General features: G+C 50.5%; 1 protein-coding gene across 1 annotated transcript; it reads left to right on the top strand.

Moving 5' to 3' along the window:
- Positions 1-1,090: 1,090 nt before the first annotated feature.
- On the top strand, positions 1,091-11,893 carry synpo (synaptopodin; the record flags this gene model as incomplete). The annotated part of the gene is made up of 5 exons (XM_084449119.1): positions 1,091-1,292; positions 6,525-6,955; positions 7,091-8,680; positions 11,144-11,361; positions 11,482-11,893. 5 exons carry the CDS (start codon positions 1,091-1,093, stop codon positions 11,891-11,893), a joined length of 2,853 nt encoding a protein of 950 aa, XP_084305245.1.

Raw genomic sequence — 11,893 nt, 5'->3', positions numbered from 1 at the left:
ACACACACACACACACACACACACACACACACAGACAACTAGAACTGGACTCAGAACCCTGTGAGGCCCTCCAGACTACTGTGTGACTATAAGGGAATATCTCTGCATCTTATCAAAGCTAGCATCCATCAGGCAAAAAAGTGACCTCTTGTTTCTCTCTTTGATTAAAAGTCAAACTTGGTGGAATAAATCAATTATGGCGTTTATATAGAAGTGGTTTCTGGGCCTTAATTTATATGGAATCACACAGGAAACCATCTGGATAAGATACAAATGAATGGATGAAAAACAATAAAGCAAATCCTACAGACGTCTTTGAGACTGAATAGAAACAGTGACCTTTAAGAGTGAAAATCTTCTTCCTAACATCACCCTGACGGCAGGAAGCTACTAAACAAGATCGCCCTCTCCGCAGCATTGTTGAGTTATGCTCTTCAAAGATAAAGAGCAGCTCGTTTTCTGGAGAAGGAAAATAATCTGTGGGAGAGAGATTGCGACGCTGTCAACGGACATGTTTTGGTGTCTGGAATAAGAAAAGAGAAGAGGGGGAACAGCCATTTGAGTGGGAAAGAGAGGAAGACAGAGAGAGAGAGAGAGAGATAGATACACAAATAAGCTGTACGGTCTCTCAGCCCCCTTCTTTGCTGGATCGCGATTTCGAAATATTCTTGGCAGCGGTCCATGGGGCTTCATCCACGCTGCTCTGTCTCTGCCTCTCCTGGGAGGTCCTGCTAGACTGTGAATCACTGTGTGAGAGGAGAGGAGAGGAGCGGAAGAGCCCCTCGTCTCTTTAGGAGCTAGGGGAGCTACGGGACGACCTTCCCAGGGATTACCTCCGTGGGTCAGCAGCAACCCGGGTTCAGATTAAGACAAAATTGCTATTTTTCGCTACTTTTCACGTCACGTGCCAGAAGGGACTACGGTAAATCCTTCCCTGCACACTCCAAAACTGTGACCCTACCTTGGAACGAACACAGCCAGAGAGGGCTTCGTCTCAACGGGGTAGAAGAGGATTGAGCTGACCAGGACCAGAGCGCCCCCTCAGGACCGCACCTTTCACCCAGAACAGAAGCTGTCTCCGGGGACAGACATGGAGACAGAAAGGGGGCACATGTCCATCAGGAGGGGAGTGAGCTGGAGCCCAGGGGGGGTGAGGAGGTCTCTCCAGGCGGGGCAGGACTCAGACACCAACTTCACTGAGAGCATAGCATCCTCGGAGAGGAGGGACTACATGGAGGGCAAAGGGCAGCCAGCCCTGGCCACCAGCACCAATCAGATGGCCCACAAAACAAGTAAGTCTGATGCCTGTTTGTTCTGTCTGTATGCATTTAGAGCTTAGCTCAGCAAGCAACATTACGTGTGTGTTTGTGTGTGTGTGTGTGTGTGTGTGTGTGTGCCAAATCTGCTGTATAATATGACGGCAAAGACAATACGGTGCAGCTGTTGACTGGAACTTAGAACCAAATGAGACCCAGTGGGTTTGCTGACTGCAGGTTTGAGAGGAGAGCCTGTTTCATCAGAGGAGAAACGTCATGAAGAGCATCAGCTTCGTCATGAAGAGCTGTCCAGCTTCAGAGACAGTGAAACGCTCAAAACATCTGTTTCCCTGGCATAAAAACACAGCCCTAACTGCCGTGGAAATGCAATCAGGCACCACACTTGAAACGGGCAATCTCATTCGCTACATACCCCCATGACCATAATGGAACAACTTGTGGGAAAAGTTGTTTGGAAAAAATCCATATTAAGTTTTTCAGATCATTAGTCTCCTTTCACAGCACAGAGCTGGTGGGTTGGTACTAGACCTGGGAACGTGAGAAAAAGAGGGGTAAACATGCACAGACGCTGTTAGCTTGTTAAAGCCTAATGTGGGAAACACCAAGCAGGAAAAACAGGACCGGCTAGATGATGACAGAACATTGACATTATAAGAGTATTGTTGTCGGAGCAGACGGATTAATACATTGGGAAACACAGTCGAGTACAGGCATTATAAAGAACTGCTGTGGATAATTCCTGTCGTTGATAATCTATCGGTGGAATAATTGCTAATTTCTCTGTAATAACCCCGTAACAACACTATTACTTGCTATATTAGCTCCACCTTTTTAGTACTTTAGTAATGCTAATTGTATTACATGGAAGTAACAAAGTGCAGTGCGCACAGAATACCAGGCACTGTGTTATGATAGAGTCTACATAGTCCTCGGCCATGCCTATACAAAGTACTGAGGCAACAGTGTGAGCAGAGCTGGGGTGGAGCCTCAGGGCTGGGGGGCTGTTCCCCCCCGTGGGATCAGGGGGAGGTGAAGTCATATACAGGCCAGTAAGACCCAGGACGTCTGGTAATCCTTGGCTTTCCACACCGCCCCACACATCACCCGCACCGCCCCACACATCACCCGCAGAGCCGCTGCCGTCACCCCTCTGCACCCCAACGCCGGCCCCCGGCGAAAGATAACATCCGATGGACGGAGTAATCTGACCTGATATACAACTGCACGGCCGCTCCCTCCTGACCTGACCCCCCTGCCTTGCTCTGCTCTGGGCTCTGGGGTTTGGGGGAGTTCCCCTGTCTTCCTTCACCCGGGGGGGTGGTGGTGGGGGGGGGGGGGGGGGGGTGGAGGTATGGTAGATCAGAGAGAGACAGGAAGAAAAAGAGACACTGATAGACGAGGAGAGAACGGAGTATAGAGAGGGAGAAGAAAAGAGAAAATAGAGTGCGAGAGAGACAGAGAGGGAGAGAGAAGGGAGAGTGTGAAAGAAAGGGAGGGAGAGAGAGAACAGAGAGAGGGGAAGAGGGAGAAAGAGAGGGAGAGAAAAAAGAGAGAGGCAGCAGGACAGAGAGGCTCTTGCATCATTGCCAAGGGCCAAGTTGATTCTCTGCTGAAGGAGAGGAAATTCCTGTCCCTCCCATGCATGTTGGGCTGCAGGACCCTGGGGTTCAGGGAGGGCAAACGTTTAGAGAGGGCAGGCACACACACACACACACACACACACACACACACACTGAATCAGCCTGACAGACGTGCAGCCTGGAGAATAAGAGGTCAGACGCTGGTGCTCTCGCAGTGGTCTAATCCATATGGTAGCATACATGGCCTTTGGTCTCCTGCTATGCCTGGACTTCTTCACTCATTATAGCCCACAGCTCTGACTGCTCCAGGCCGTTTCAGAGCCTCTGGGTCAGAGGTTGCATTTGGCTGATGCGGTCGACCCAACTCTGTGTCGCACATGCCAACCCAAACATCGACTACTAAAAGGAGGAGGGCCTCTGCTTCTGAGTGACATTTTGAGTTCTGTAAGTCTCAGACAGCCACCAGGACTGCTAGGCAACTACATCATCATGAGAGTGATGCTCCAAACCACCGGCTGTCTCCTGGAATGACCTGAAAATGACCTGAAACTATAGTTGCTCCTGTATGTGGCCTACGGTACTTACAAATTCAAATAGATTGTTGTAGCCTACTGAAAGCAACAAACACATCTGGGCTGAGAGTAGACACTAACTGTCTGCTCCTCCGGGCAGACAGATAAAGCGACAGTCTGTAGAGACTGATCAGGTCTACATTCTGCTGAAGTCTAAGGTAAAGTAGTGGGCAGCACTGGTTGATTTTGATCCTCCCTTTTCGTCTGGAACGTCTGATTTGGAAATGCGAAAACCATGCGGGAGTGCTATTGAATCAGCTCTCGAACTCGAACCCTCACCCTCCCCGTCCGGAGTGAGGGACTGGAGGCTCAGGCGCGCTAGAGGACCAGCATTTGCAACGAAAACGAAATCCGATCCCCTCTCCGGCAACAGAAAGGGGGTGTGGAGGTATCAGAGTCAGACACAGTTAAATTGGAAAAGCTTGTGGAACTGCAACTAAAGAGCGGAGCGCTGACTTTTTAAAGGTAAGAAAGGAGAGAGAATGCTAATAGCCTATCATTTCACAACAAGCAGACAATCTACCAGGAGCCTAAACATCATTTTTAGCAGTGGCCTAGATACTTTTTAGCAGAAGTTTTGTTAAGTTAAAAATGCGATGCGAAAGGTTCCGTTATTGCCTGGTGCGATAATTAAATTCATTTTAACCAGGGCGCATATGTTGCTCTCAATTCCTGTTTATTTTTAATAAACGCTCCGCCATGTGGTCGGTCGGCTAATTTAATTCTGTAGCCCAAGTTATAATGATGAGCAGCGTTGGCTGATTTAAATACTTTGCATTTCTTGGTACTCCACGAAAAACCAATAATGTGCGGGCATATATTGCCAGAATTCTAATGTCATCATATGTGTTTGGGAATAGTATTGATCTTTTCAACAACAACAGCTTTAGTTTCGCAAAGTTGTCCTCTTACCGTATCAGAATAAACAGTCAAGCTGCTACATGATGAATGCGTTATGTGCGCCAGTGTCTGTGACCTGATACTGGTTATCTAACATCCATCACTGGCAGAGGTTACGATAAATTTAATTCGCCAGTGATTTAGGTGTATAAATGTAAATAACTTTACATGTTAGGCTACACACTGTTAGCTCTGGACATTTTGCACTATAGACGCAGAACAGCTTATAAAATGACTTTCTATCTCGAGGCAGTACCACCCACATTGACGTGTTTTGCAGGTACATGACATGTACATCCCTCTTCCCTTATTTGTGAAACTAAATGATGCACACCACTGATGATTCTTCCTTTGGGTTTCAAATGAGCTGGGCTAGATCTTTACGGCACACACTATAACAGTTCTATTGCAAAAGAGGTCGAGATATAATAATAACTTTTCTGGAACACAAATCATTTTTTGCAAAGGGCACCTGATGATGGAGCTATTTCCCCTGAGTGGAAAGCTTTGATCAGTGAAGGCACTCTAATGCCTCAAAGGGAGATCAGTCATCCAACCTGGAATGCATTCCTCTGTTTAACGCAAGGGGAAGGGCTCGAATCCCTCTCTAGTCTTGTGCAAGTCACCAGGACAAGAGTAAATAAACAAAAAGTAAACTAAAGTAGTTAGGACAAGGGTGTTTGTGGTTAAGACTCTTTCAACCATGCTGGCATAAAAAGCACCTTTCCCTTGGTTAATTCAATTAAGGCCAGATTTTGGCATGTAAAATCAAAGACAGATGCACAATATTTCTAGTCCTACTTGGGCAGAGCCATCTTGCTATTTAATGCCAGAGCGCTCAGAGCCAAGAAAAACTGCCTTCGGCATGATCACCATGGGAAAGCTTTGCAGGCAGACGGCTTCCTTGGGATTATTGTGATTGGCAGATAATTATACAGTATATGGTACTGTACCTGTCTGGATCGTCACTTAATTGAGTTCTGAAAGGATCCCAGTGGTGCCAGCCCTCCCGGGACAGGGGCTGGCTGCTGTCAGAGGGAGAAGCTTAGATCCACATGCCAATCAATTCCAGTGATGGGTTGTTTTGATAGCACTCGTCACCTACCTAACCAGTAGCTCCTACCAATCAGGGCCAGTCAACAAGCCAAAATCAGTTTCTTTGCAAAACTGGGAATTTCACTGAAGCAGCGTTGCTGAAAGTTTCATCACAGAGATTTGTGGCCTATGATAATGCTCTTGGTAGGCTGGGGATGAACAAACATAAAAAGGGCATACAGTTCAAGTATTTGAGCACCGGTAGAGGTTCGAGGCGTTTCCACTCAGAAAAGTGGAGTGCTGAAACGGTTTATGATGCATGCAGGGTTAAGGATATAGCCTTGAAGAAATTACCAAAGGCATGTTGGAAGCTCAAGCAGGGAATTTTCTCGGCAGTTGAGGAATGTTCTGGGAGGGCCTACTGCAGATGGCAGAGGAAATATTCCAGCCGCCTGGAATGGAGCTCTTAAGCGCAGACAATAAACGATAGCCCCTTTCAACAGAATCATGTTGGAACAAAAAATAACAAAAAATGCAAAATCACTGCTATTTCATAGCTGAAAGGTTTTTTTTTTTAAACGTCTTGTCACAGACGTGCACCCAGGCGTGTACTTGTCAGCTTTAGTCAAGCAGCTTTTCACATCTTTCTTGTGAACATGTTTATATTGAGATCTCTCCTCGGTCCAGTCGGACGGTTTCAATGTCTCCATGCAGCTTGGAAAAGTGAACTGTCAGAGGAGACTGTTCTCCCTCTCTCTCTATACGACTCACAAGTAAAACAAAGAGCAATCAAAACCACATGTACTGTAGCAGAAGCAATTATGTGAGTATTTAAAGAGCATATTTCTTCCCAGACTTGTTAAGACTTTGTCCTTGGTGGCTCACACTCGTTTTACATTTACAAGCATTGTTTGAGGAGCTCTTTTTAGGAGAGCTGGAAACTGTCTTTGTTGTACACTATTGTACAGCACGCCCCTAAATCATTCTACAGTAAAATAATGCGTTTCATCTATTTACTGTGAAGTTCTTAAAGCTTTCCTGTAAAATGCAAATCTAATGTTTCAATATACCCCCACTCTCTCTCCCTCTCGATTTCTCCGTCTCTCACTCACTCCCCCCCTCTTTCTCTCTCTCTCTCTCTCTCTCTCTCGTTTCTCCAGACCTGACCAGAAGTGCCAGTCTCTCAGAGAAGGAGCTGAAGGAGGCTCGTGTGAGGAGTCAGATCATCGCGGCCCAGCTGACCGTCCCCTCTAACTCCAACTCCAGAGGAGTCCAGCTGTTCAACCGACGCAAGCAGCGCGTCAACGCCTTCACGCTACAGAGCGGCGGCGGCGGCGAGGGCTCGGAACGGGAAGAGGGGGAGAATGAGAAACCTGGCGGCCCGTCTCGGAACAATCTGACATGGGCAGAGAGGGCCAGTGAGGGGAAGGACAGAGAACTGAACTGTAAGAACAGCGCCTCAAAACCTCCCTGGGCACCCAGCAGGCTAGCATTCAGAGGAAGTGACATCATGGAGGACCCAAGGGAACCTATCCTCGAGGTGGAGCCTGTCCCGGAGGACAGTATCATACAGGAGAGACACTTCCTGCCCGTGAATGAGAAAGAGGAGGAGGAAGAGGAGGGGAAGGCAAAGCAGGAGGAGGAGGAGAGGGAGGAGGTCTCCAGAGAGCTGGAGGGTGAAGTGAAGAACGAGACCGCCCCGCACAGTGACAGTTGTACGGCCCAGTGTGAGCCGGTCCGGGGGGAAGCGGGGATGAATGGAGTTTACACAGAGCCTGTTCCTCCTGGAGATCTCCCTAATGGCTGCCACAGCTCCCAGGGCCCGGGGAAGGTCTCGGTGTCCCTGTCCAGACAAGCCCCGGCCATCATCAACAGAACCGCCAGACCCTTTTTCTCCCCTACCACAGTGCGGTCACCAGAGGCCCGGAGTCCAGTCGCGGAGATTCCCCCGGCTCCCTCCTACTCCACTCCCCCTCTCCCTCTCCCCCGGCCTGTGGCCTTCTCTCCTCCCCCTCCTCCCCCGTCGTACCCGACCCCCCCCCTCCCAGCCTTCACCAGCCAGCCTCCACAGTCCTTCTCCAGTCCGGCCCCCATGTCTCCCATCACGTCCCCCGCCTGCCCCCCTCCGGCGTGCCGGTATGCCCCTCCCTCTGCTCCGACCGTGTCTCGGTACGTCCCGCCCGCCCCGCAGGCGTCCCAGCATGCCCCTCCCACGGCCCCTCGGCCCTCCTCTTTTGTCCCTCGCCCCTTTGGGGAATGGAGGCCACAGTCGCCAATCAAGACGGGCATCCTGGAGGAGGGCGCGGCCAGACGGGCCACCAGGAAGTCCATGTTCACGTTTAAAGAGAAGCCGGTGGTGGCTCCAAACCCTGAGCTGCTGTCCCTGGTGCAGGGGGCGGATGAGAGGAAGAAGCAGGGCGACAGGCCTGCGCCCGAGCCTGTCTCCGAGGAGGAGCTGCTGGCCCTGGGCGCCGAGGCCTCCAACTTCCTGTCCAAGCAGGAAGTGAGGATGGAGATGGACGCAGCGCCAGAGTGGTCCTCCACTCTGCGGAGCTCCAGGACCCGAGCCCGCGCCGAGCACAAGCCGGAGCAGACCCTGACCAACGCCTCGGGGAAGGGGGCGGAGCTGTTTGCCAAGCGCCAGTCCAGGATGGAGAAGTTTGTCTTGGAGAGCCAGAACGCAGGGCAGATGAGGTCTCCCTCTCCCACCATGTCTCTGCCGCCATCCTGGGTGTACCCGTCCAACATGCCCGGGCGGGTCAAAGCCATCGCTAATAACTCCAACATCAGCGAGCAGCTCACACGGACCATGAAGGCCCAGCAGCCGGTCCAGAAGAAGCCCATCCAGAGGGCCCCGGCCCCGGCGCCTGTGAGCCCCCCTCTGGAGAACGGCTGTACCAAGATAGAGATGGAGCTCTCCAAGCACCAGCCTTACCAGCTCAACTCCTCCCTTTTCATCTTCAACCCCGTCAAAGATCCAACAAGCTCCCTGCCGAGAGGGGCCCCACCCCCGAAGCCCGTGGTCACGTCCTACTCCAGGCAGACCCCCCTTCCCTCCAACGCGCCCTCCCACTTCAGCTCCCAGCCCAGCTTCAGGTCTGCCCACTGCCTGTCCCCCCAGCTGCCTCCCAGCCCAGCCGGAGGGACGGGATCTGGGGATTATCCTCCAAACTATCGGGGGGCTCCCTCCCCCAGGCAGCCCAGGATCACCTCCCCTGTGTCGGCCTTCTCTCCCGAGCGAGTGGCCTCTCCACGGTCGGGTGTCCAGGCACCACGTCCCACCTTCTCGGCAAAGAAGGCAGGAATAGAACCCCAGGTGTGGAGGCCTTCTTTCTACCACTGATACACAACTCTGTCTACAAGAGCAAAGCACAATAGACAGAATGAGCCAAATTATGTAGATATTGCACACAGCATAAGCATGCATAGATTATTTTTATACACTGAAGGTCCGATATATTGTGTTGCAGCTCTTTGTGGATTCCCTTATTTAAAGATACAGTATATAACTTTCACGCTAGGCGCCTGCATTGAGCTAGCTAGGAGTTAGCGACGGAAATATTCTGTCTGCCAGGGTAAATTCAGTCTGCTTCTTATTCACAGTTTGTGGGTTTAGGTACACCGAAACAAGGCCTTAGATGAATGCCCCATGTTACCAATTGAGTGTCAGTACTCGTGCATGCTTTGAACCAGGTGTGGCCGTGCTTCTATAGGAGGAGGCATCCTCAGCCCCAAGCTTCATTTCTTTTAATGCTCTGTTGTAGTTTATTTTACATTTTAGAATTGTTTCCACAGAGGAGTTCATTCACTGATCCCTCTCGATTTATCATTGCAATATAGAAATATTTAAATGTTTTCAATCTTACGAAAAACTTGTAACAGCTTTAAAGTGGATTACAAATCCAGTTTCTGAGTTTTCCCCGAGTACTGAATTTAAAATTAGTTAATTTTACAAATGATCATAAGGTGGACACATATTCATCCCTCCATGCACTGATATCCCAGAGGAGTGTTTAATGTTAATATTAATGTGCCTTAATTTGGGTAAGTCACTGTATCCAAAGCCACACTTCCAAAGTGTTCAAAACTGCTTTACTTCAGTATTCTGTCAGGTCTGAATAACTGAGATGAGAAATGACTTCACACATTTTCCAGTGTTTTTCGTCCAACTCTCCAGGCATCAGAGTGACACTGCCTTACAAAGCACTTTAGCAGATGGTCTGGCGTCTGTTTTATGATCTATGATTTGCAATTTAATACAGACTCACAGACAGTAAAGTAGCAGTGAGGGAACTCCCTTAATGTCTCTATTTCTTCAGGGAAATCAGGCTGCAGTTAGGTTACCCTGCTTTTAGACGTTCTCTACCAAATTATAGCTTTGAGTGAGTCTATTGATGTTGTAATTTGGAGGCTGCATGCTATTTGACGTAATGTATACTATTTTATGACTTGACGGAGCAATAATTCCAGGTGGAGTGTTTATTCATAGAACAACATAAAGGACATGAGTAAGGACAGTAAAGGCCTCTAGACATGAGAAGTAATCTGATTGTAAGAAAAAGGCAGAATGACACTGTAGCCTGTAGCTTCTGATCGTTTGACTGTTTTTCTCATTTACAAATCTCTCGGGCACTTATGCTTCTTTTGATTTCCCTCCTGCCTCTTCAAAGGACGTCTTCTTCTTTTGTGTTCAATTGTTCCTCTCCTTATTAAAGCTTTCTCCTATCCCCCTCCTGTGAACTGTTTCTCCTTTGTACTGTACCTGTGTGCTGTCTCGTGTCCTCTCACATCTTATTTTCCACTTCCAACCATCAGTGTGTATTCGTTTTCTCTCTGCTTTCCTATTCCACTGACATGCCTCTCTCTACTGGCATAGCACCGTCTCACAGTCCCTATCTCTACAAACTATTACAACTATTGGAAACTAGAAGGCACATTATACATTAGGCCTTTAAGGCCTTTGTATGGTGCACACAATGATGTGGAGAGAAATAACACTGCCTGTGGCTTTAGTGTGTGTTTCGTGAAAGGAAATACGAATATGAGTGATGACCGTGCATTCCTGACCTGTTCCTTTGAAGGGAAGGGGAATTGAGGCGGGGGGGGGGGGGGGGGTAGTCTCAGTTTTCTGGCTCGAGGCTTTCACCTTTAGACAAAATGGATTGACCCACACCATGGCCCTCACTTGTCTACTATGAACACTCTGCTCTACCTCGAGGCATACGCCTGGGATCTACACACACACCCCTCTCAGAATCTGGGTTAGGACCCTAAACTGCCCCATCGTTGTCTAGACCAGACCCCGGAGGCGACCTCATCTCCCTGCGTTTAAACGGTTGCTGGAGGTGAAAGCTGCCCAGCCCCGGCAGGGTAGCGGCGTACTGTATCTCCTGTAAAGGTTAAGTCACCTCAGCAGGGACAGATGACAGTAACCTGAGTGAAGTGCTACAGACCAGGCATACCCAGTATATCTGGTGTCCTATCGTGTTGACGATGTACGCAGAGATGGCAGGTGGTAGCCTGGGTGCTGGTGAGGCTGTTTTGGCATGTTGCTGTCATCTTGACAACACTGTGGGGAGGAAGAGAAACGTGGGGTCAGTCACATAGACCTGTGGGTGGAGGGTTCTGTCTTTTATGACAGGAGACTAAAAAAGTCTAGACATTACAGAGATTAAGGGCAAGCGAGAACATGATTCATACCACGGCACATCGAAGCATATTTCATAATACAGTACTGTGTACCTGGAGTCTAAAACAAATCTATTTTCTTTTCTCACAGGCACGAAAGGAGTCCCCTTCAACCCCAACCCCCACGCAGACCCCCACTCCCTCCAGGACCCCCCAGTTCACCAGGCGTTTCAGCAGCCCAGAGGGACCCCCCAGTGGCGCCTGGTCACCCAGCCCCCAAGGCAGCCAGCCCTCCCCGATTACAACCAGCCTCCTGATCTCCCCTGTCTCCCCCCCCTGGGAAACCCGCTGCCAGTCGCCTATGGTGGTGTATCAACCCAGCCAGGCCTCCTCCACCACCTCCACCCCCAGACCCCTGCACCCATCCACGGCCACCTCCCCCATCTCCACGCCTAGGCAGCCCCGCTGCCTCTCCCCCAACGTCAGCAGCCTCGACTCCAAGGCCAACCACCGCCTCCTAGCCAAGAACATCATCAACGCCGCCAAGCGCAAGAACAGCCCGTCGCCCGGCGCGCTGAGCGGCCACGGCCTCCCCATCTCCCCGCTAGGGGGCCCCCACCACCAGGCCTACGAACACAGCAAGCCCCCCTTCAGCCCCTTCCAGTCCCGCGCCCTGGGGGCCCAGTCGCCGCCGTTCGCCAGCCCCCCCGCCACGCCCACGAGGCTGATCCGCTCCCCCGTGAGGCTGTACAACACCCGCTCCCTCACCGACTCGGACGCCTCGGTGGAGTCAGAGGACTCGGGCCTGCGGTCGCCCGGCCTGCGGAGCTACAACACCTGCCCTCGCGGCTGGGGAGGCAGCCTGCGGGTGAAGAGGGGCAGCGTCTCCACCGACCTGTAG

This window comes from Borostomias antarcticus (assembly GCF_949987555.1).
Source record: "Borostomias antarcticus genome assembly, chromosome: 14".
Taxonomy (NCBI): domain Eukaryota; kingdom Metazoa; phylum Chordata; class Actinopteri; order Stomiiformes; family Stomiidae; genus Borostomias; species Borostomias antarcticus.
Note: the sequence above shows the minus strand (reverse complement) of the source record. Positions and strands in the feature narration are given on the sequence as shown.